Here is a 26,031-nt window from a genome sequence, read left to right as displayed (position 1 = left end):
GGAAATTGACTTGCCCAAGCTCACATGGTTGCATAGGGGCAGAGCCAGGCTTGGGACTCAGGCACTGGCCCCAGTCCAGGGCCTGGTCTCCCAGATCAAGCCAGGCTGGCCAATCTCCCCTCCCTAGGAGCAGCTGCCCCTTCACCCAGCACCTCTCCTGTGTGGACCCTTGGCCACTGAGGCTCTTTCCTAGGTAACAGACTGAGGAAAGAACCTACACAATCCTGGGAGGCAGCATCGCAGGGCAGTAAGTGTGGCCATTGGAGATTGAACATGTGGAATTCAAATCCTGACTCTACTGCTTACTGGCTACAGGACCTTGGGAGGCTTGCTGGATCTCTCTGAGCCTGGAACAAGGTGATTGTACTAGAACAGATTTCTTGTCATCACCATAAGGGTTAAACAAGATCATGCAGGTAACCTAACTAGTAAAACACAGGGGCTAAATAATTACTATTGTTATTTTCATTTTTAACCACAACAACTTCAAGACACAACACAAACTGCTTGCCCCACAGCTGGTCAGCCTGTTCCATCGCTTTCTTGTGAAATGTCTCCCCTCCAGCTTCAGCCTATCAAAACCCAACCACTCAAGGCCACCTCTACTATGAAGATTTCTCTGTCCCTACGCCCAGGATGAGTTTCTTCCTCCTCAGGGCATTAGCAAGGCTCTTTGGTTCATGCCTCCCACTTGCCTGGGGTGAGGTGGTCATTTACCATTGGTTCTCCTCTCCACTCCAGACTGGAGCTCCTTAAAAGCAAAGACCTACATACAGAATCCCAGATTTGTGGTGAAGTGCACAGGCTTTGGGGTCAGGGGGCAGTAAGTTCAGGTTCAATTTTGTCCCTACACAAGCTGTGTGACCCTGTGTGAGTTACTTAACCTCTCTGAGCCTCTGCTCCTCAACTGCAAAATGAGGGTTATAAGACCCACTTTTTTGCTGTTAGTATTCAATGAAGCAGTGTGTATGAATGACTGATCTAGAGAGATTAAGTATGTAATAAAAGCTAGTCACTATTTCCCCAATTATCTCTAATGTGCATATCCCTACCCCACCCCCGGCACAGCCTGGCACAGGTGTTCAGTGCCTGGCATTAATGGCATGCCCACACAACAGGTGGCACATCATCATTATCATTAGTGTTATTATGGCCGCATCCAAAACACCAGCCCTGCCCCATACCCACACCTGTGTGTTGAGGGGCAGTCTATAGCTGGCGCTGCCACAGGCTCCAGATGTGCCCAGACAGGGACCTCTTGGGAGTGACTGCAGCCCCAAGGACCCCCAGGAGGGCACAGTCTGTTCTATTAGCAGGAGGGCCTATGCTGCCCTGGATAATGGCAGAGAGGAAGCAAGGGCACAGAAGCACCCAAGCCCTCCCGAGCGTTCTGTCAGTCATCCTCCTACTCCCAGGAGCGAGAGAAAAACCCTCCCTTCTGTGAGGGCACCAAGAGCCCAAGGCCCTGGGCCCCTCGGTTCCAGCACCAATCATCTGGAAAGATACTAGGTCACCTCCTTCCTCCAAAACCACAGCCCACTTGCCAACAGTCCCAGGAAGCCTCCAGGCTACCCTCACTTCCCCTCCTTAAGCACTCTAGCCCCAGATCCCAGCAGCTGCGAGGCAGCCAGAGACTCTTCCCCAAACTTCAATTCCCGAGCTCACAGCCCACCAACCCAAGAGGACACCCCTTCTTGCCTGGGGCACCAGTGACTGCATGGGCAGAGCCCCTGGAATTCCCTCTGTAGCTGGTGTGTGAAGTCAGGGCTGGTGTGTGAAGTCAGGGCAGATGCAATCTGGACCCCAGCAGTAACTCACCAGGGACCCTGGGCAAGCGCCCCATTCTCTACCTCAGTTTCTCCATCTGTGCAACTGTTTGTCTAACAAAGTGGTCACAAACAGTCCGACAGGAGGCCCCCAGGGTTTATCATGGGTCCTCTGATTTAGTATAGAAGTGAACACACAGGTGGAAAATACAGGCTCTTTCACCCCTCACTGCTACCCGTGACTTTAATTTCCACCAAAGACGGTTCTTCTTCCTTAGCACCTGTTACAGTCGAACATACTGTATATTTTTTTTCTGTGCTGCTTTCTGTCTGCTCCCCGCTCTAGAATGTCAGTTCCATGAGGACAGGGATTTTTGTCTCTTCTGCTCGCAAGCACAGTACCTGGAACAGTGCCTGATGCATAGAAGACACTCAACAAAACATTTGTTGAATGAATGAATATAAGTACATATGTGCATCTGTCTGTCTACCTATCTATCTATCCAATCTATCTATCCTAGACCCTGGGCAAGATTACATTTGCCCAAACAGTTCTACAGCTTAGAAAGGAGTTTAAAAATCATCTTAACTGCAGGAAAAACATTAGTGGGAAAGTTGATAAAATTTGCATAAACTGTCATTAATAGTATTACATCAAAGTCATTTTTCTGGTTTTCATAATTGTATTATGGTTATGCAAGATGTGAACATTATGGAGAGCTGGGTGAAGGGTATATGGGAACTCTACAATTTTCAACTTTTCTGTAAGTCTAAAATTATTTCAAAATAAAAAGTTTAAAAATAAAATAAAGGGCCAGGTGCAGTGGCTCATGACTATAATCCCAGTGCTTTGGAAGGCCAAGGCAGGAGGATTGCTTAAAGCCAGGAGTTCAAGACTAGGCTTGGCAACATAGCAAGACTCCTATCTCATACACACAAAAATTAAAAATTAGCCAGGTGTTGCTGCATGAGCATGTAATCAGCTGCTTGAGAGGCTGAGGTGGGAGGATCACTTGAGTCCAGAAGTTCCAGGCTGCAGTGAGCCATGACTGCACCACTGCACTCCAGTCTAGGCAACAGAGTGGCACCCTGTTTCTAAAAAAAAAATAACATAAAATTAAAAAAGTATTTATTTTAATATGTGTTAGGAAAAGAGAGTCAGCATCTCAGCCCTGAGATTTCACTCTGATGGTACAAAATGGACATCTGTCTCTCTATGCAGGTGCTGTATCCAGTTCCACCCCTCCTCTTTGTGGAGACTCTCCCATTGGGCGTAGCTGGGAGGGGCAGATCCTCACTATCGCCTGCCCCTTTGCAGCCTGAGCACAGACACATGCTCAAGTTGACTTGGCCACCTGGACACTGCTGCCCATGCCATGAGTGGTAGAATTCATTCAGGGTGACAGCAGTGACCAGCTGGACAGATTGGCCAGTTTCCAGTCTAGGTCCTTTCGTTGTCAATTCCAAGAGCCTCCAGCAGCCTTCCAATAGAATGGAGAGCCAGAGGAGGTTCCTCCAGCGGGCAACCAGGAAGTTTGTCTGACACATTAAAGTTTCCTTTTAAAAATATGTTTATAGGAGCTTAAAAGCAAGCAAGAGAGTTTAAATTACAGCTTGGATTTCTGAGCACTTGCTATGGGCCGGACATAGTTCTCAGGGTTTTACAATTTGCTTGCTTAATATCCACGTAAACCCAAAGAGGTAAACTGAACATTGTTCCCATTTTGCAGAAGAGGAAAGTGACTTACACTTACACTGCTAGTAAGAGGTAGAGCTGGGATTCACACCCAGGCAGTCTGGGCCTCACTTTCTCCATCTTCATAATGGGAGTGTTTGATGAAAACAGTGGCTCTCAAACTACAAGTCCATCCTGGGCCCTCTGAGGATGCTTCAGGTTAGGGTGAAGGCAAAGGTGGACAATACAGGCTGTTACACCCCCACTGTCTACCTCTCACCTTAACTCCAACCAAAGATGATTATTTCTTCTGGGTACCTATTATTGTCTAACACACCCTATATATTTTTTTGTAGAGCTGATATCTACCAGGCTATACCACCTCTGTGAACACAGTAGGCAGAAAAGCCCCAACTATGCAGACAGCACACACGCAACTGATGTCCGGGAGCCACTGGATTCCTCCCATCCCCGTCCCTCTAAGCTCCACAATTTCTGTGGCTTTGCCACCAGCCCTCACTAAGGGACAGCTCTGGGGTACCATGACCCCACTTGCCTGTGTCAATCTTAAGCAACCTTCTGGTTAAGAGAAAAATAATTCTCCCACTGTGGTTCTCCACCCTCTCCCAAGAATGCTTCTCCTCTTTAAAGGGACACTGGGAGGAGGTTCCAGGGAGGAGGGACAGGCCTTTCTGGAGCACCAGGGCTAAAACGAGTCCCAGAAAAGTCCTCGATGCCTCCCAGACTCCTCTCTCACCTACACCTCGGTGCCTGCCAGCGTCTATGCTCATCACCCCTGAGCGTCGGCTGCCCACACAGTGCACCATCCACCCTCCCTGGCCTCCCATTCCGCTCCACAGGGGCTGCTCCTGCGGGCAGTTGCCGGCCTGCTTACAGGCACACCGCTCCCCCGTCTGCTAAGACTGCTGACGCGGGGTCAGCCCACCTGAAAATTGCTCTCCCTGGGTCCAGACGAAACAGCTGGGCATTGATGGAGTTTGGAGAGAAATTAATCAGCGCCAACAGGCAGCAGTGCCAGGCGCTGCCTGGGACCAATCCATCCTAATGAATCCCGGGTTCCCACCTTAATGGCTCCTGACAAGACTAATTTACTCATGTAGGTGATTAGCATGGCATTATCACCTTAATTGTGGCTCAAGACACTTTCAGGGTGCTGGGGGTTCTGGCAGGGGAAGTCAGCCAACCTCAGTGTACCAACCTCAGTGACAAAAGGAGGGACAGGGAGACAAGGGGAGGGGACCCAGCAGGACATCTGACATCCACTCGTCCATCCACTCATCCGCCAAGCACTTGCTGAGGCCCCCTTTGTGCCAGGCACCATGCTTGACACAGAGATGGAGGCCCAGCTTGTTCCTCTGTCAAATGCAGATCATGCCATCTCTCCAGGACAATCACTGCAAGTTCTAACAGGAGGCCAAGCACTTGAAGTGCCTACTAGAGGCTCAGGCAGGAGGCTGGCTGTCAACAAACCGTAGCTCGCATGAGCACTCCACAGTCTTGTATAATACAGAGACACTAAAATCACCGTTAATTATAATGTCAATATTAATAAGATTAATAAGTAAAAATTAATAGTCCAATGGGGAGTTCCACACAAATAGCCACACTACAGCGTACTGAGGGCTTTCACAGATGCAGACAAAGCCAGCAGAAGGGAGGGCCAGGGAGGCTTCGGAAGCCCGTAAGCACAAGCGACATCTGAGCTGCAGCTTGAAAGAGGAGCAGGACTTTGCCAGGCAGGGAAGGGAAAGGGCACCCCGGCCATGGAAACAGCATGGTGAGGGCACGGCAGTGCGACAGAGTGCCAGGTGTCAATGCTGGGGGCACGGTGTCTGTGGAGAGTAGGGGCGACTCGCTGAGATAAAGAGCTCCACTTCTTCCTGCAGGCACTCGGGAGGCTTCTGGCTGTGGGTGGTTACCACTGTGACAGGAACCCTGCCCGCCTCCAGGTCATGGGGTAAGAAGGTGGTGGCCAAGGTGCGGGGCCTCGATGCCCTCCAGGATCCCTGCTAGTCCCCCTTGATCAACTTGGTGTCTCCAAGCCAGGTTTCATGCTGCCACCTCTGCATTCCTCCCCCAGGGCCAGCCACGGCCCAGGGCCCCAAGAGTCCCGGGCAAATATTCTACATACAGCTCAGGCGGGCAGCTGGGATGATAAAAACAGGACCCTGGCACAGCGTGGGCCTTGCCATTCACAAGCAGAGGCACGTACAGCGTCTGTGCCATCTGCAGGAAAGTGCTCTCCTGGGCCCACTCCCTGGGCAGTCATCCCTATGGCCACCAACACCTCGCTCCTGACAAGCCCCAGAGAGGGAGGCGCCTGCCTGAGCCTCCAGGAGGGATGATGATTGGGACATGGAGCCAGGCCCCAGGTCCTGCCTTGGAAGATTCCCCTACATGCTCACCAACTCCAGACATGCACTCCTTCCCTAAGTTCCAGGCACACACCAGGGCAGGCAGGGCTGGGCCCTAGGGACACAGTGATGGCCGGGCCACCTGGAGGCATTCACAGACCAAGAGGGGAGCCAGAAGAGCAGCTGAGTAACAGCAGCATCTCCATGGGGCTAACAGAGAGGGTGGCCGGGCCCTGGAAAAAGCAAAGGCAGCAGCACTTAACCCCCAATGGGGAGACCCAGGAAGGCCACCCAGAGGCAGTGGCATCTGAAAGAACCTGGTAAGCGCAGGCTCATAATGTTCCAAGCAGCAGGAACAACAGCAGCAAAGGCCGTGAAGTGGGAACTTGCCTTTCACACTTAGGGAATAGAGGGAGACCAGCACAGATGAAGTAGAGCTGGCGAGGGGGATAGCGGGGTGGGGGTTAGGTCTGACAGGTGGCAGGGGCTGGGCTGCAAACAGCCTGGATGCCATTGAAGAACACGGACTTTTACTCCATGTGGGAGGGAGGGACTTGAGCAGACCTTGGAGCAGGCTCTGCCTCAGGCTGGGCAGGGCCATCCACAGCTGGAATAAAAAAGGCCACAGCACAGGTGAGGGGAGTCGGGGAGAACACTGAGACCTGAAGAAGCTGCTGGGGTAACCGGGCTTGGACCTTGGTGATGGGAGTGGGAGGGCCGAGAGGTGAGAAGATTCTGGGATGATCTTGGAGACTGAGCCAACAGGATGCCCTGAGGGACGGGAGGGGAGGGCAGGGAGAAAGAGAGGCACAGGAATGAGTCCCAGCTTTTGGCCTGGGCAACTGGCAGGATGGAGCCGCAGCTGAGATGGGGAAGGCTGCTGGTGAGGCAGGAGTTTGGGGGAGGTCAGGAGTCCAGCTTTGGACAAGCTGAGGATGAAGATGTCCCTTTAGACACCAGGCAGAAATGTTGAGTAGAGAGGTGGCTACAGGAGTCTAGAGTCTTCCCTGAGGAGTGGCCCAGGCAGAAAATGTAAAGCTAGGAGTTGTCAGCATATAGGTAGTGTCCAAACCAGGAGGCTAGATGGGACCACCATGGGAATGAGAATGAGGAGAGGAGAGACAAGAGCTGAGCCCTGGGGCCCTCCAATGCTAAGAGGTGAAGGAGGAACCAACAGAGAGGCTGGGAAGGGGAGGGCGGTGTCCTGGAGGAGAAAAAGATCAACCAATTGAAGGCCACAAGGTCTGGGAAGAAGCGATGGGATTTAGCAACACAGAGGTCGTTGGTGATCTTGACATCAGCAAGGCTGGTGGGGCATTTCAAGTAGATTCAGGGCCAGGCACGGTGGCTCACGCCTGTAATCCTAGCACTTTGGGAGGCTGAGCCAGGAGAATCACTGGAACTCGGGAGGCGGAGGCTGCAGTGAGCCAAGATTGCGCCACTGCACTCCCAGCCTGGGTGACAGAGTGAGACTCCATCTCAAAAAAAAAAAAAAAAAATAGATTCAGGTGGTAAGTGGGAGACGGCACCCCTGCAGCACCTGTCCCTCATGCTAAAGGCGTCATGTGACCATTCAGGGCTGATAACCAGGGCCAAGGTGTGGGTGAGGCCAACCAGCCTGACCAGGGACTGAGCTGCTGATCTGCCCTCGCGCCACTCCACCCATTCCAGGCTCTGCTGCCAACAACTGATGTTCACGTCTGGAACAAGACATACAGGGACACGGGGCCCTGTCTGGGGAAGCAGGGCGATGTGAACAGACCAGAAGAAGGCAGCACTAGTTCATGACTTCATTCGGCTTCTGTCTTCTCTGGCTGGTAGACGGTCTTCAAAAAGAACATTACACAGAGGGAATTGGAGCCTGAGATAGGTGAGGAGATAGTAGTGGACACGCAGTCTCTGTGAGGGATTTCAAGTGGCCATGTTGTGCCCTCCCATTCTGCTCCCAGGCCACTGGCCCCCTGATGGAACACAGGCAGGAGCATATAAAATGACAAGGCTCAGAAGGTTGGGGGTGGATAAAAGTATCAGTCTCTAACCCAGGAGAACACATTCACAGAAGCTACATACAGAGAGACCCTGTAGCCCAACTCTACCTCTGATTCTTAAAAGGAATTTTTTAAATGAATTAATGCATAAAAACACTTAGGACACTGCCTTGAACAGTCAATAAATGCTGTTGTTATAATAATTTATGTTATATGTATATATAGTATGTCATATATGTTATATTATCATTTTTAATCTATGAGGCTCCAGCAATCAGAATTAGACCCAGTGGGTAGTTCCAGAGAGGCAGGTTTCCTGTGAATCTTAGGAAGAATTTTTTCTTCCTGGAACCGTCCCACAGCACAGAGTGAGCTGCCTTGTAGGCCCATGAACTGACCATCACTGGGTGTCTAAAGAAAAACCAGGTAATGAGGCCTCGAGCTGGAAGTTCGATCTGCCTACAACTCTGACCTCTGGTGAGCTGACACGTTCCGCCTGGGTTGGGCTCTGCCTCTTGCCCTGGCACTGAGCACCACCCTGGATCCAGCTTATCTGTGTGTTTGTCCGCCCTGAAAGCCCATGGCTGGTAGGACAGCCCAACCTGCTATCCCTGGGCCACACACGGGCCTCCCTTTAGTAACAACAAAACATTCCCGGGTTGGAAGCTTTGGAGGCGGTGGTATTGTATGTAAACTTCCCAACAATCCAGTGAGGGGACTATTCCATCCCCATTTTGGAGACTGGAACTCTGAGTCAAAGAGTGAATGGTTTGTGAGAGCCAAGTCTTAAAGTCAAGTCTCTAGACCACCCCACTCCCCATGGTAGGCAAAAGGCCAGTCCCCTGGACAAGCTGTTTCAACCTCCCCCTCTCCCTAGCCTGCTGGTGGGAGGCCTGTACCCATGGAGCTCACCACGTCCATGTGAGTCCATACCCACCATCTGCTTGGCCCTCCAGCAGATGGCTCCAGGCTGGTCTCCCCTGAGGACCTGGAAACAACTGGGGCCAGCCAGGCTGCCCCAGCCAAAGTCCACTGGGTTTATCTTTCCAACGCCTCATTTCATCATTGAAATGAGGAGATAGAGGCCCAGAGAGGTGCAGTACTGTGCCCAAGGTCACACAGCGAGAAACAGATGTTGGGCTACTAACTTTCAGGTGAAAGCTGTGCTGCTCCCACACTGATGCAAAAGGAAGGGAAGAGGCTGGGAGGGCGCTGAGCCAGCTCCGCACCCACCCCCTGCCTAGAGAGATGAGCACAGTTATCTTCCAGCTCACTGAGCCCCCTCTCAATCCTATGGCACCCTGGAGTCAGGGATCAATCCCCATGGTACTAGACAGCCACCCTGCTGTGACTGCCAAGTGCAGCCTTAACAGGGCTTGAGGCCTGGAAGCTGCTCCCAGAGGCCGATCAATGCTGGAGTTTGCAAAAGACAATCAAGAGCCAGAGCTGAAGGCAGCAGGAGAAGGGCCTGCTGGAGGGCTGGCCACATGGGCATCCAGCCCGGGCTTGTCACCATCAGCACAGGTCACGCAATGCCCACGCCTCCACAACCCATCCAGGGGCCTAATACATAGGCCTCTGACGACTCCATGCTCAGAACCTGGCATGCAAGTCACAGATGTGGGGGCAGAGTGGGGACAACTCACTTGAGAGGGGCCTTCACTTCCCCCAGCCGGCAGCAGGGTCAGTTAGTGGCTGGCCACACCTCTGCCTCAGTGGCCCACCTGCCCCAAATATATCCCTCCACCACAAAGGGATCTCCCAGAGGTTGAGATTTAAATGGACATGAATGATGATAAATGCTGCTAACAGCACATCCATCTGCTTAGACACATGCACTGTGTGCTGCTCTGTTGGCTCCATGCCAGCCCCATCCCAGGTCTGGGTGGAGAGAGGAGTCACAGGTGAATTCCACCCAAAGAACACAGGTGTGTTACAAGTCCAGTCGCCCACAAATATCCCCCAACCCAATCCAGAGGGGAGCAAACAGCTCGGCAGGGTCCCCAAGGGATGTGGGTACACTCTCTACCCCCAGAAAGGGTCTCTGCCTATGAGAGGGCATTCCAAAAAGGCAGGAACCTTCTTCCTGGGGAGCCCTCAAACACCCAGATCCCCAAACCTTAACCCCAAATGTAGCCTTACAACACTGATCTGTCACCAAAGTAGTAGCCGGTTTCCACAGAGGGCCCCCCACAGCCCCCATGAACAAAGAGGACTGGGCCATGGGGACAGTCCCCACAGCAAACAGCCAGACACACACCTGCTGTGCCCAGCACCCTCTGAAAAAAAAGCCTCCAGCAGGAAGAGTGAGAGGTGCTGCTCACAGGCCCCCACTGACAGCAGGGGAGAGTCTGGGCCCGCGTAAGGCACCCCACTTCAGCAGAGATCGTTGACAAATTATGCATCCACTCTACCAAACACCTACACTGGGTTTTATATGAAAGAGTGTGTACATGACCTATTAGGTGAGCATCTCAATATCTCGCCCCACTCTGAGCCATCATGCCTCATTTTCAAGTTCAAGTGATGCTCCCCAAAGATGCACCATGCTGACCCCTGATGCACTCGGCCTCCGGCACACAGCCATGCCTTTGCACACGTAGAGCAGGCAGACCTGAAAGTAAGAAGCCCCAGATGATAGGCACTTTCCCTAAAGTGACACCAGCGAGAATGACATGACAGAGGACGACTGTTGGTGGAGGTGGGCAGGCCCTTTTCAGGTGCTGCTGTTTGGCTGCCTGCACACGGGCACGGGTGCCTTCCCATCAGCACAGCTATAAGACAGCTCCTGCAATTCAGCCTCAGTTTCTTGAGAAGCTTCTGGGTCCTAAGAACTGAGCTAGGACTATGGGGCCTCAGATGTAGGAGGCAGGCCCTCAGTAGGGGGCCAGACACTGGGACAGACCTGAGTGATGGGGCAACGGGCTGAGCACTAAGATGTTTATAATCACCCCCTAGTTCATGTTTTTTCTAATGCCAAAACCAGGCAAACTCAATGCAGAAAACTTAGTAATCACAGAAAAGTGCAAAAGGCCACAAAACACAGTCCACAACAGCTGCCATCTTCAAATATTCACAAGGCCTTCAAGTGCAAGAGGAATCCCAACTAGTGCGGGAGTGGAGCATCTGAGGCTCAATGTGATAAACCCTTTGACGCTCAGAGCTCCCCTCTGTGGGACTGAGTACCCCGTCCCTGGAGGCATCCTAGTGGGGGCCTCTCTGAATACCATGGAAAATATGCCAAAATCAGGTGGAAGATGACCTCAACCTATAAGATCCCCCTCATTTGTGGGAAGGGATTGCACCCCAGGCCAGCCGCATGCCCGCCAGCCTGTGTCCCTACTCACCCACAGGCGTGTCCTCGCTGATCAGCAGGTATGTATCAAAGAAGTGGTTGGTGAAGAAGGGCAGCCGGTTCACCTGGCCTGGAAGTCAGAGGACAAGAGCGTCAGCCAAGTATCCCCCATCAGCTTTACACACTCTATAAGGTGACACAGGGTGAGGGCTGCAGTGGGCACTGAGCCTGTGTCCATGGCCATGGCCAATTCCCAGGACCATGGAAGTCACTATCCTGCCTCAAGGCAAGTGAGGGACAATGCCAGTAGGTCAGCAGGCACCTGTCAGGTGTGTGGCGAGTGAGGCCGCCTGCCACACGTGCCTGCTGAGCATGGCCCACATGGAGCAAGCACATGAGAGGGGCTCCCCAGGCAAAAGACAGGATTTAGAAGCCTCTGTATGAAAAAAATTAGTGTAAAGTAGCTCATTGATCTTTTACATTGATTTTATATTAAAACGATTATATTTTGGATATATTGGATCAAGTAAAATATATGATTAAAATGAATTTCACCTGTTTCTTTTTACTTTTCTGATTATTATTTTGTTTAAGACAGAGTCTCACTCTGTCACCCAGGCTGAAGAGCAGCAGTGTGATCACGGCTCACTGCAGGCCTGACCACCCAGACTAAAGCAATTTTCCCACCGCGGCCTCCCAATTAGCTGGGACCAGAGGCATGCCCCAGGCTAGGCTATTTCATTTTATCTTATTTTATTGTATAGATGCATTGGGGAGGGTCTTACTATGTTGCCCAGGCTGGTCTCCAATTCCTGGGCTCAAGCAGTCCTCCTCCCTCGTCCTCCTAAAGTGCTGAGATTACAGGCGTGAGCCACCGCACCTGGTTTCTTTTTACTATTCTACTGTGGCTCCTAGAACATTTAAAATCACATGTGGCTTGCATTGTCTTTCTATTGGGCAGCGTGGCTCTAGCAGAATATGAGCTCTGCAAGGACAGGGCTTGGTTGACGGCTGGAACCCCGGTGCCCAGTACCGGGCCTGACACTTAGATGGCCCACAGGATGATCTGGTGTGTGCAGGAATAGCCAGCTGATCCTACAGAATAATAACAATTATGATAACAGCTGCCATCTCAGGAACCCCTTCTCTGTACCAGCTATTTAAACCACCTCACTCAATCCTGATGGCAAGGCAGGTGCTATCACATCCCCATTTTACTGGGGAAAATGAGAACTCCAGGGGATAAGTAACATGCCTTGCTTACACAGCCGGCAAGTGGCAGTGGCCATCCAAGAAGCCAGACCCCAAAGCTCGTGCTGTTAACCATGTGCTGCTCTGTGATGGCTTCAGAGGGGGCTGGGGCTGGAGGCGGTCAGGGTGATACCCACTTGGGCTGGGGAGTTTAGCACCTATGAGGAGCCCCCACTCGAAGCTTCCCTGAGGCTGACTCCACCTGTCCCCCAGGCTTCTCCTAGGGGCCTTCAGTTGGCAAGTGAGGGCACTTCCCCTCAGTCCCTCCCAACCAGGAGGCAGCTGGTTTAGCTGGAAGTGGGATTGTCATTGTGCAGCACCTGCCATCGGGGGCACCGGCTCGGCCCTCCAGGGCCCTGAGCATGGGCATATGGGGCAGCTCTCTCTCCCTCCCTTTCTGCTGACCCGGGCTCCCTCAAAACAGTGCCAGGCTCCCAGAGGGTGAGAAGGCTGGCATCTGGGTATGGCACTTCCTCCTCCAGCCCAAGATGCCTCCTAGTTGGGACCAGGCAGAGCTGGGAGACTCTGGCCTCTTTTCCTCCTCCCCACCTCGATGTGCTCAGGCAGACAAGCTGATGCCATTTCTAGTCCCTCATTCTGCCCTCTCTCACTTCCTGGCCAGGACCGATGGCACTTCTGCCTTCATTTGCCAAGTTCCTATTCACCCTTCAAATCTCATTTCCATTGGCCCTTCTTCCAGGAAGCCCTCCCCAACCACCCCAAATACTCACATGCACCCATGAACACACCTGCCCACTCTCATGTCAGGAGCACAACAGCCTCAGATAGAGGCAGTGGTCAAGGGCCTCACCTTTTTTGAAACCCCCCTGTGCCTCTTTCTAGCCATATGACTATCCCATGTCTCAGTTTACCCATATGTAAAATACCCATAATAATAGGACTTCATGGCTAACCTGAGGATTAAATGAGATGACATACATAAAGTGTTTAGCGCTGTGCCGCTGGCACACAGCAAGCACTCCATAAATGGTTGCCAGTATTAACTTGGTATTAATAAAGATGCCGCCTTTGCAGCCGACTGGAAGGTTTTTGATCCCTGCTGGGGGCCTTGGGCTTAGGATACAGGAGAGCGGGACGCAGCCCAGCCGAGGTAGATGAGTGCCCAGAGACCTCAATAGCTGGTTTGGGCTGGTGAGGCTAGGAAACCAGTGAGGAAAAATAAAATCACCTGCAGGGGCATCATTCATTTTTAAATTTTACTTTACAGGGCCTGCTGATAATCAGTGGCTGGGAGCTCTGCACGGGCAGCTAGACAGACTCGGGGACGTGGTTCTCCTGCCACATACCAAGCAGTTCCTGTGTTCCCAGAGCAGGCCCACCACAGGCGGGGCAGACAGGTGACTTATTCTCAAAGCCGCTGTTAAAGCGCAGTAGCTGTGTGCTCAGGAGCTTTGGGGCCTCCAGCGAAGCGGGAATGTAGTGGATGTGGAAGGGGAGGGGTGGGGGTGATTTCTTCGGGGGAAGGAGAATCCCAGCTTCCCAAGTGCAGGACCACTCACTCTGTCTCAGGCCCCACATGGCCCACCCCATTGTGGGTCGGTGGCTTGTGAGCACTGCCCTGAGCCCTCTCCCACCCTCCCCACCACCCCCACTGCCATTCCCCAACTAGAGCCTGCAAAGGTAGACCAGGCAGGCATGTGTCTGCTTTACTTAGTTCCACCACCCTAAGGGGCCTGAGGGGAGAGGGAAGAGAAGGGCGCAGAGAGGGCACAGCGTTCCAGCTGCCTGCTGAATGACAAGAATTTCCCACACACAGGGGTAAACAGAGACTGAGTGGTGGCGTGGAGGTGCCATCCAGGGGACCTGATCTGGGATTGAAGGGACGTCGGTGTGCTTGTATGGGGAAGGTCCCCACCGGATCAAGGCGGCCCAAGCCGGGAAGCATGAACTTCTCTCTGAATTGTGGGGTAGGGGTTCCTCTGAGGGCATGAAGAACCCAGTCAAGTGGAGGGTCCAGATTCCAGCCAGGCCAGCCTGAGTCCATGCCTCGGCTGCCTCCCCAGACCTCGGGGCAGTGGTGGGGGCTGAAGGTGCAGTGGCTGTGCTGAGATTCTGGCTGGAGAGAGCATCAGAGTCCCCCTGCCAGTCGTTCCTTGACAAGGAAGGCGCACTAGACAGGGAGTGCAGGGATAAATTCAAGGAGTCAGGGATTTTGCGTGCTCTGCCACTGCTGCTGGGGAGCTTAGGCAGATCCTTCTCCTTCTGCCTCGCCCTCCGCCCCATTTTCCAGCCTCAGGATGGGGACAAAAAGCTTTGCCCTGCGCTCCAGTCCTGCCTCCCGGCCACAGGTGTCCTGTGCACCTCGGTCACTGTTGGGGTGGCTACAGCGTGGCCCACAGGAGCCCCAGGGGACAGGAGCCTGACATGCTATCGGGTGGGGAAGCCAGGTGGCCCCATGGTCAGGGGCCTCTCCCACGGTCAGGGGCCTCTCCCACGGTCAGGGGCCTCTCCCATGGTCAGGGGCCTCTCCCACCCAGCGCCTGGGGACTGAAGGAGTGACCCAGCAGGATCCTCGCTGGTTGGTCAGTCTAGGATGGGGTGGGGCAGGCCTGCCCAGGCCTTCACTTCCTGCCTCCCCAACTAGCCCACGGATGAAGGAGAATTGCTAGAGTACATTGAGGCCAGAAGGGAGAAGGGCAGGAGGCTTCAAAGAGAGAAAGCAGGCTGGCAAGGGGTTTTGACAGCCCTGAGCCCTACCCATCTCTGACTACCAGGGAGTGGCGAGGGCAGTGTGGTCTGGTCTGGGGCACAAGTGAAGGGCTAGGTCGGGGCGGGTGTCTAGAGGGTGGCCTGAGAAGGTGATTCAGTCACCCACTCTCCCCTAGTCCCTAAAGTCAACCACTGCCCCACCAGGCCAAAGGAATAGCACTGGCTGCTTCAGACAGGGACCAGGAAGAGGGGACTATGCCAAGCAATGAGAGAGAGAGGGACCCTTGTGCGTACGGCAAGCATAGTCCACATGCAGGCCGACCACACGCGCTTTGGCATAGAATTGCTGGATGACCTTGGGCAACTTGCTTAGCTTCTCTGTGCCCCATTTTGCTCCCCTTAGAGAAAGATTACTTCTGATAATAAAGGAGCCAACGCTTAATAAGCACTTATTCTGTGCCAGTCAGTATTCTAAGTGCTTGATGTACAGATTGATCTATTTGATCATTTTGACAACCAGGGAAGGAAAGTCCTATTATTGTTCCCATTTTAAAGACAAGGAAATTAAAGCACAGCAAGGTTAAGACACTCGCCCAAGGGACCCCTTGGCTGAAGTGGGACTGGAAGACAGGAGGTCAGCTCTGACTGTACGCTCTGTTCTTGTTCTCACCCTGAATGCATGAAGCATCTTTCATCTGGAGAGCTCAATGGGAGACTGCCATGACTCACAGGGGAAGGCAGCCGAGGGCTTAGCACCTGCTTTATTTCTACTGATGTATTTTTTTTTTTCTTTTTTCATTTTTTGAGACAGAGTCTCGCTCTCACCCAGGCTGGAGTGCAATGGCACGATCTCAGCTCACTGCAATCTCCGCCTCTTGGGTTCCAGCAATCCTTGTGCCTCAGCCTCTCAAGTAGCTAGGACTACAAGTGTGCGCCACCACCATGCCCAGCTAATTTTTGTATTTTTATTAGAGTTGGGGTTGTGCCATGTTGGCCAGGCTGGTCTTGAACTCCTGACCTCAAGCGATCCTCCTGCCTCGGCCTCCCAAAGTGCTGGGATTACAGGCAAGAGCCACCGTGCCAGGCCAAATGTATTTATTTTTAACAGATGAAGAAAGTGAGTGGAACAGAATGGGGGAGGGGGGTGGGTCCCAGGTGGCAGAGTCCCCAGGGAGGCTGAAGAAAGTGTCCTGATTCCCACCGTCCAGCGAACATGGAGGCCAGGGCTGCTCTCAGGCGCCCCTGATTAAAGCCTCCCACATGGGGCGGGGGGAGCAGGGTTCGGGATGTGTGTGATATCCTGACAGAAGCCCGCATGGAGGATACGAGACCCCTACTTTGTACAGCCTTGGGCCAGTACTTCTCCAGGGTTCGGTGTCTCCTCTGTAAAATGTGCTGGGAGTTAAAAAGTCGGCCGGGTGCGGTGGCTCAAGCCTGTAATCCCAGCACTTTGGGAGGCCGAGACGGGCGGATCACGAGGTCAGGAGATCCAGACCATCCTGGCTAACACAGTGAAACCCCGTCTCTACTAAAAAATACAAAAAAACGAGCCGGGCGAGGTGGCGGGCGCCTGTAGTCCCAGCTACTCGGGAGGCTGAGGCAGGAGAATGGCGTAAACCCCGGGAGGCGGAGCTTGCAGTGAGCTGAGATCCGGCCACTGCACTCCAGCCCGGGCGACAGAGCGAGACTCCGTCGCAAAAAAAAAAAAAAAAAAAAAAAAAAAAAAAAAAAAGGGTGCCTGAGGCTGTCTCGCACTCTGAGAGTCTTTGAGACTGTGCTGTGCTCCTGGGCTGCCTGGATGGGAGTGAGCTCCCCACCACAGGGGGGATTCCAGTAGGGATCCCTCCAAACATGGAGGCAAGGAGGGGGGATCCTCGAGGGATATTCAGGCTGCAGGACGCTAGCAACACTCCAGCAAGGACGAGGCTGCAGCGGCCTCCAGAGACTCCACCTGGCTCCCTGCAGAGGGAGAAGGAGCTTGTCCCCCATAGGAATGTGTGTGCGTGTGTCACCAGGTACACGGTGCCCACGGCTCTTCTCTGGGGATGTCATGGCCCCAGGGGATGCCACATCAGGCGTGCCTGCTCTCCTGGCCTGCCTTCAGTGCAGCCCAGGACTGCTTTGCTCCCCACCACCTGCTGTCCAGCGGCCAAGCGAGAAGCCAATGCCCAGGCCTCTCCTAGCCTCCTCCATGGACTCTGGAGCTGGCACTCAGAGTGGGCTGCTGCAAGGCCAGGAAAGGAGGGCAGGGGGGAAGCCTCCTGGCTGCAATTCCTTTGCTCAGACTATGCCCTCCAGCAGGATGCCCTTCTTCCTGCTCATCTAGTTTAAAACTACTTCTTGGTCTTCACAGCCCAGATCAAATGCTGACCCTTCTGGCTGGGTTTCTGCTGTCCCCTTAGGCCCAATTCATCTTTTCTTCCGATGGACGTACCTGGAGCCGCGCTCATCCTTCATTACCACTCTATTCACCCTGCAGTATAGGAAATCCTGCATGTGTCTTTCTCCCCTGCCAGGCTCTGAACTTCGAGAATAAGTTATTTCCTCCATTCCCCCAGAGCTGAATGCAGTAGGTCACACACAGTGCAAATAGTAGGTGCTCAGAACACAGCCGTGGAACTGAACAGAGCTGTGGCCAGTCCCTGCACCCCAGGAGGAGGACAATTTGCAGTCACAGGTGCCTCCTTCCCTTAGAGCTCAAGTATTTCTCAAGGCTCCTCCCATTCCCTCTTGTGTCCCAGGCTTTGGGGACAGGTGGTATTTTCAGCCCTGTGAGAGCTGCAGAAGGCAACTGAGGCCCAGAGAGAGAATGTGCCTCAGTCACACAGTAAGGCAGTGTCTCCAGAGTCCCAGAGCACAAAGCTGAACCACCAGCCCCAACACCCTCCAGCCTGGCCTCCTGTGCAGAGGCTGCCCGTGGAGTAGACACAGGGAGGACTGGACTTACCCCAGCATCCAGAGATCAGCACCAAAAGCCAGGCCACATGGCAGCTGGTGGCAACATGGCACCCCATGGCTCCTGGGGACACAAAGAAGGAGAAGAGGATGAGAAGCCTCCTGGGCAGCAGGGGGTCTGCTCCTCAGCCCCTCCCACCTCTGCAGCTCCAGAGAGAACTGGGGCTTGGAAGGGAGGAGAAGGAATCAAATCAGATGGAGGGTTTGGGAGCACATGGGAAAAAAGAGAGGGTCTGTATCATTTGGTTTTAACATTGTTCAATCCTGGGTATAGCACAGTGGCCTGTGAGACACTGGGGCTAGGGCCTATTGGGTCCTCTTCGCCCTCATGGGGGCTGGCTGTCCTGCAAGGGGACTCTGGGCAAAGAGTGACATATTCTAGGCTCAGTAGATGGAGGGAGGGGCTGCTGCCTTCAGCCTCCAGGACGACATCCCCCAAGAGTGACAGAGCCTGGTTAGCCTGGGGACAGCATTGAGGAGATGGGCACTGCCTGGGAAGACAGGGGTCTAACAGGAGGCTTAACAAGTCCAACAAGCCCAAGCCCACCACCAGCGCCCAATGAGCATAGCTCCTCCTGTTTTTCATTTTTTATATTCATCATATTATCCCATAACCTTGTATATGAAGGGACGCAGCAGGCCATGGTGTCAAAAGAGGCATAGAGGGGGAGGTGCCCTGCCCAGGACCTCACAGCAAGTCTGTGGAGGCTAAAGCTGAATTTTGAAGGGCTCAGAGCTAAGCTCTAGTGAGATCTGGGGCTCAGCTGACAGAGGTTCTGTAAGATCAGATCCCATTTCTAAGGGTGGCTGGGAGGGTAGACAGCTCTCTCCCACATGGCAGCAGCCCCCACTCTGGTCCCATTCCATCAGGGCCCTGGTCCTCCAGCGGCTCAGGAGCAGGCCTCCCTAGAGCCCAGCAGTGACACCAGGGGGACCACGCTCACCAACCAGGAATCCTAACCTCCTACAGAACTGTCCACCTTGGTAGTGCAAGGCCAGACTCACACACATCGCCCTTCAGTGCATACCTACTGTGCATCTGGCCTGGGGGGTGTTCATCTCCCTGGCCCACAAAGTAGGGTTAGAGCCATTTGGCAATTTGTTCAGAGACCTCCAACTAGAGACCAGCATCAAGACCCAAGCTGGTGTACTATCTCTCTTGTCAATAAGTGACCAGGAAAGACACAGGGCAGTGAGTGGAGCTGGAAGAAAGGACTTTCGGAGAGACTTCCACATCTCTGCCAACATATAGTGGTGAGGGATTAAGAAAAAGCTGAGAGCTCAGAGCCCTTAATTCTGGACTTGGAGGGGCCCCAATCCCTCTCAGCCCACATCCCCAGTGAACAATGAGGTGACCCTACCAGATGGTTCCTGACCAACATGACATACGACAGTCCAGTCCACAGTCCCCTTTTGCTTTCCTTCTAATATTATAATTAAAATATCCTAATTACAAAGCATGCGACAGTCATTTGAAGAATAAAAGATTCTTTTTCTTTCCTTCTTTTCTTCTTTCTTTCTTTCTATTTTTTTTTTTGAGACAGAATCTCACTCTGTCATCCAGGCTGGAGTGCAGTGGGGTGATCTCGGCTCACTGCAACCTCCACCTCCCGGATTCAAGTGATTCTCCTGCCTCAGCCTCCCGAGTAGCTGGGATTACGGGTGCGTGCCACCAAGCTTGGCTCATTTTTATGGTACTTTTAGTAGAGACGGGGTTTCACCATGTCAGCCATGCTAGTCTCGAACTCCTGAACTCAAGTGATCCACCCGGCTCAGCCTCCCAAAGTGCTGGGATTACAGGTATGAGCCACCATGCACGACGAAAACACAAAAGATTCTAAGACGTATTTGAATAATAAGGGGCAACTCTTCCCCCTACACATCCTATCCCTGTGTTTCCACTGCCTTGAGTTTCTGAATATTAACAGCCTGTCACAGGGGTTGCAAACTGAAATGCCTGCACGGCCAGCAGGGAATTTAGCTGAGGGTGATGCTGGGTGGGTGGGGATGATGGCCAGTTGGAGGCTACATGCTCTCTATTGAAAGGTGGCAGCTGTTGGTGTGTTTCAGCCAAGAGGGAATGTGGGCCCAGGGTGGCGGAGTCTCTGATTTTTCTCAATGAAAAACTAGAAATCAGGCTTTTCACATGAATTCAGTTTTTAAATGTTGGCAAATAACTCAATTTGTAAGGAACACTTTGTGAGTCAAACATGACCATGGCCAGAGTGGGCAGGCAGGGCCTGGCATGCAGGGCCTGGCATGCATCCTACCAGGCCTTTCTCTGCACCCGAGAAATATGTTCCCATTACACACATGTACAGAGCCATGAGGCTACTGTTTACTTTGAGAATAATGGAGTTACCCTCTACATACAAGCAACTTGCTTTTCACACATCAAGAAATTCCGCAGACAGCACTCCAGGCCAACATTGCTTAGAATTACCTCTTTCTATTTAGGAGATAATAATAGCTCATGGTATGGAGGTTTCCTAATGGAGACTTCATCCCTTACTGATGGGCATTTGGATGTTTCCAGATTCCCGCCCCCGCGAGCAATGCCACCACGAACGTCTCTCTGTACATAATTGTGTTGGGATTTGGCTCTTCGGTTTGGTTCTCCAACAGTGGGAGTGCTGGGTCAATTAAATACAACCCAGAGTGTGTATGTGAACTTTTACTAGACGCTGCCATATTATCTTCTGGAAAAGGCTGTGGCAATTCACAGTCCCGCCAGCAGTATATGAGGGGGCCTATGTGCCCACCTGAAAGTGATCTCTCTTTTAAATGGCTGCCAATCGGACACATGAAAAATGGTATAGCATTGCTGCTTTAATTTGCATTTCCCTAACTACTAGCAAGGTTGAGCAAGATGCCTTTCTCTAAACGTTCAAACCACTTTCCATCTGTTATCTTGCGTTACCCTATCATATCCTGCAAAGAAGCTAGCTAGCAGCACTAGCATTATCCCTGATTTACAAGTGGAGAAACCGAGGCACTGGGCAATTAGGTGACAATCTGACATCTCACAGTGAGTGAGTATCTTCTACAGAAAAAACTCCAGCCTTCTGCCATTCCAAACCAGATGTTATGAGAATTAAACAACATCTGCTAAGAACATCATCCACAAATAGCTGGGGAGAGCACGCCATTCTGCTGGGTGTTGTAGGAAGTTTGCGGTGGAAGGAAGGGAGGAAATGAGCACTTGTTAGGCAATCCCACAGGCCAAGGATTTTCACAGGTATTATTTTTACTCAATCTTCCAAAATACCTCTATGAAGTAGGTCTTCTTGTCCCCATTTTATAGACGAGGACATTGAGGCTCAGAGAGGTCACTCTAGGATTGACCAGGTGTGCCTGAGTCAGAGTCTCCTGCTGTTTCCATCATACCATGCTGCTGCTCCCGTTTCCTGACTGTGTAAAAGGGGAAGACACGACCCCTCCCTCATGGAGCATAATATCCATCACATAAAAAACACAGGGTGAATATCTGCCAAGAGGTGAGCGCCTGCACACACATACCTGCATAATGCCTTTCGCTTTCCACAGTGCGGGCTCAGGCTCCAACACTGCCAGGCACACTGGGCCCCCAACCTCTCTTCTTAAGTGCCCTTCTCCTTTCCCCATCGGAGGCGATCAGACTGCCTCAGTGCCCAGATCCAACAGTCAGGGGTAGATGCACACAATCCTAATTCTGCAGGATTGGCAGGGACTGCCTCCAGAGCATCCGGAAGCAGGGACCATCTCAGCTCCATCCTGACTCTGCCTCCATCCTCCCCATAGGGCGAGGTGGCACTGACACTAGGTCAAGGTGACACAGGCTCCAAAGGGTAAAGCAAAGCAGCTGGGCCTGAAGGGCTCCACCCTGCTGCTCGGTTTTCCCTGAGGTCCCAGATCTTCTTCCTCTGGCTCCTCTGGCTATGGGAGGAAAGCAAGGCCCAGAGAGAGCAGAGGCTGATGCCAGAAGGAAGAGACAGACTCCTAAGCCCTGACCTCCAGCCTCGGTGTGGTGAGCGACGCTGCTTTGCCTGCTGGCATTCCTCAGTAGCGGGCCGCAGCAAGCAGCATGGGTCCCCAGGGAGAGCCTGACCTCGCTCTGCTTTGTGCAATAGCTGTTTCCCCAGCCTCCTGGTCTCCTCACCTCCCATTCAGCACAGCCAAGTGGCTTCCTCCACCATCTTCAGGCCCACCCTTAGGATGGGGCCTGAGCTCCCACCACCCCTCGTGTCTCCCCACTGGATCAGGAAACACAGACACACCCTTCTGTGCTGGGCTTCCTGCTTGGACCTGGGATAGGTGCCAGAGACCTGCTCCAGAGGTAGGGGCAGGGCCACAGCCAGCTGCCCCCAAATCTCTCAAGTGCTGGCTTAGAGCCCTCCTCCTAAGAAGACACACAGCCAGGCCCCAAAGCCCTCAGACTCCAATTCCCTACATCCTTCTTCATGCCAAACTTTGTGCCAGGCACAGTGCGGGGACATAGGGCCATGAGAACATACAGCTGTGACTGGAAACATGTGCTAGGTTTCAAATAAGTGAAACAGACGGTCACTGCCCAGGGCCATCAGGAGAGAGAAAACCTCAGGGCTCCTAGCTTTCAGGGCTCAAGCTACACACACGTCAGATTCATAATTCTAACATTTACTGAGTCTATGTTCTATGCCAGTCATATTCTATGCCCCATGCTGGGGCTCAGAGAGGCTAAACAACTTGCTCAAGGTCACACAGCTAATAAGTGTTAAGTCTGGATTTGAACTCCATTCTGATGGCCATCATGGCCAAGCTCCCAGCCTCAGCCCCAACCCTTGCTGAGCTCAGACATGTGACCCAGGGGAGGGTCCTGCAGAGGCGCCTGATACGAAGTCTTTGGGCAAGACCCTGTGGCATCTACTCAGCGAGCCCAGTGAGAATTCCAGCATGCTCACAGCCAAGGTACGCTGGGCCAGCAGGAGGTAAGCTGCACATGCCAGGAAGAAGGCGGATGGCTAGGGTGGTGGTGGGTGGGCTCCTGTTTCATCTGCCCTCCCAGGCTGTTGGCAACTCACATGCATTGCCCCTAGAACCAGTAGCAATCGGAGAATGCATGCTCCATCAGGGGTGAGCAAGTCTCCCCGCTCCTCACCCGCTACTGCTTCCCTCCACCACCTTCCCCTCAAGGTTGACACCTTTGTCCCTGGTGGAAGCTGACTACAAATTTCTCAGATTAAGGGCAGCAGCCCCACCCACATTAACCACCTTCTCCAGTCATCACTCAGGAAGACCTGCTGCTCAGACCAGCTCTGGGATGAGGGCTGGCTGGGGAGGCTCTGAGAGGTGGTTCAGTGACAGCATCCATGGAGTCACCCACACAGGAATCACCCCCCCAGTCACCACCAAGTCAAATCAAATCTCAACTTACACCACAGAGAGCCACTGAGCTGCAAGGGGAGGCTTTGGGCAGTGGGAGATCCAGCTGGGTCTGGCCACACTGCACTCGTCTGCCCTGACAGGCCCTACTGTGTGCTAGACATTGTGCTAGGGCTTAGGGACACAGAAGGGAACAAGGTAAAGCCCGCACCCTGGGGGAGCTGAGACTGCTTGGGAGAGACCAACCCCAATAGAGTGGGTGGGTGAGTCATCCAGAGTGTCGGGAGTGAGGTGCCCTGGGAAAGAAGGGGCAGCGCAGGAACCAGCTGAGGGTCACTGGGGAGGTGACACATGAGCGCGTACTCGCAGGAGAGTTGGCCATGTGGGTATCTGGGAGGAATGCCTTCCAGGCAGAGGGAGTGGCCTGTGCAAAGTCCCTGAGGCAAGAGCGTGCCTAGTGTGCTTGAGGAGCATGAGGAGGCCAGTGTGACTGGAAAGGGTGCACAGTGGGAAGAGCTGCAGGAGATGAGGGCAGAGAGATCTCAGGGGCCATCATGGACACTTTGTAGGCCACTAATTGTGAGGAAAACATGTGATATGAATAACCAGTTTTCAAGGAGCACCCTGGCTGCTGTGATGAGGACACACTGTAAGGGGTATGGGTGGGAGTGGCTAGACTGGTGTCCAGGCTCCTGCTGGGATGCAGGCAGAGATGATGGGCTCCAGGCAGCAGGGCGGTGTGGGATCTGGCAGATTCTGGGCATATTTCAAGGTAGAGCTGAGAGGGTTTCCTGCTGGTGGGGATGTGACTGTGCAAGAATGAATCAAGCCCAAGCACCTGGGAGGATGGCATTGCCATTAGCTAGGACAGGAGAGGCTGCAGGTGGAGCTGGCTGAGGGACAAGATCAGAAGTTCATTTGAGACATGGCGAGTCTGGCATGGCTGTTGACAACCAAGTAGCAACAGTGGGTCGGCAGCTGGACATGCTCAGCCAAGGTCCAGGCCGGGCTGGAAGCAGAAGTGTGGGAGCCACCAGCAGGGAGGTGGTGCTTGCCACCGCCAGAGAGGCAAGATCAGCAGGGGTCCCGCACCCCTGAGCTGAGGCAGCTGGATGGAGAACCAGTCTGCCTTTGAAAATTGTCCAAAGAGCCTGGAAACCCATATACCCTGTGGCCCCGCAATTCCACCTCCAGAAGCTCAGCTGAGGAAATCGCCATGGCTGTACGTGGACACCAAGCCACGGGGATGTCCACTGCTGCGTTACTTATGACAGATACCCAACAGGGGACTGGTTCAACTGTGGGATGTCCCTAGGAAGCAACAGGGGATGGTGTGTGGATTCCTAGGTGTGAATGTGTGCAGGGGAGTGTGCACATACGGCACTGGGGAGTGAAGCTGGGGTGTTGTGTGAGTGGTGAGGTTATGGGAAATTTTATTTTCTTCTACCTAGTTTCTGCATTCCGCCTATCTTCTATAATAAGCATTCAATGTGTTGATATCAGTGGCCTCGCTTATGTCCACCCTACCAAAATCTTGCCACAGCCTGTGAACACGTGGACAACCTTGATTAGACGTTCTCTCCCGCACTCTCCTGATCCTCCCTGAAGCCCGGAGTCCCAGGTGCAAACACCAGGGGACACTCTGGGAACTGGGAGGGTCCTCGGCGGTCCTCTGACTGACACCCCTCCCTAGGCTGCTACCAGACATTTCTAGGGACATGGAGCTCCTTTTACCCTGGGCAGGGGGTCTCAGCTTGAGAGGCCCTGCCTCTCCATCCCGAGTCCAGCCCCACTGGGTCTTTCCTCGTTAGGCCAGGAGGTCAGATTGCTCCCACCACAAGGAGGGCTCCCTCATGCTTCACCTGCAGGCAGCCACCAGCAGCAGAATGGGCTAAACCCCAGGCTCGGAGACAAGGCCCAGGGCTGGCGCTTGGCCACATACTGAGGGGTTCTCCTTTCCCCAGTAGGAGACCAACAGTGTGAAAGAAAAGCTTGTGCCTGAAAGCGCACAAACACACACACTCACACACACCACACACACTCTCACACACACACACCCTCAGACACTCACCTTTACACACACACACCACACACACTCTCACACACACCCCCTCAGACACTCACCTTTACACACACACACCACACACACACCACACACACTCTCTCACACACACACCCTCAGACACTCACCTTTACACACACACCACACACACATCACACCACACACTCTCTCACACACACACACCCCCTCAGACACTCACCTTTACACACACACACCACCACACACACACACCACACTCTCTCACACACACCCTCAGACACTCACCTTTACACACACACCACACACACACCACACTCTCACACACACACCCCCTCAGACACTCACCTTTACACACACACACCACACACACACACCACACACATTCTCTCACACACACACCCCCTCACCCACCTTTACACACACACCACACACACACACCACACACTCTCTCACACACACACCCTCAGACACTCATCTTTACACACACACCACACACACACACCACACACTCTCTCACACACACACCCTCAGACACTCACCTTTACACACACACACCACACACACACACACCACACACTCTCTCACACACACACCCCCTCACTCACCTTTACACACACACACCACACACACACACCACACACTCACACACACCACACATACACACACACACCCTCA

At 53.2% G+C, this 26,031-nt stretch overlaps 1 protein-coding gene across 8 annotated transcripts in view; it reads right to left on the bottom strand.

Annotated features, from left to right (window-relative positions):
• CDH23 (cadherin related 23) overlaps positions 1 to 26,031 on the bottom strand; it is a 423,400-nt gene that overhangs the window by 360,938 nt on the left and 36,431 nt on the right. For all 8 annotated transcript variants that reach the window (XR_004436645.1, XM_033209267.1, XM_033209271.1 and 5 more), the window contains exons 2-3: positions 17,968 to 18,039; positions 11,152 to 11,229 (exon numbers count right to left, since the gene is read on the bottom strand). Coding sequence is in view for 7 of the 8 variants with exons in the window: in XM_033209267.1 (XP_033065158.1) it covers positions 11,152 to 11,229; positions 17,968 to 18,034 (145 nt within the window). In the remaining variant the exon portion in view is untranslated. The remainder of the gene's footprint in view (positions 1 to 11,151; positions 11,230 to 17,967; positions 18,040 to 26,031) is intronic.

The sequence above is a fragment of the Trachypithecus francoisi genome, unplaced genomic scaffold, assembly GCF_009764315.1.
Source record: "Trachypithecus francoisi isolate TF-2019V2 unplaced genomic scaffold, Tfra_2.0 Lachesis_group9, whole genome shotgun sequence".
NCBI classification, from domain to species: Eukaryota; Metazoa; Chordata; class Mammalia; order Primates; family Cercopithecidae; genus Trachypithecus; species Trachypithecus francoisi.
Note: the sequence above shows the minus strand (reverse complement) of the source record. Positions and strands in the feature narration are given on the sequence as shown.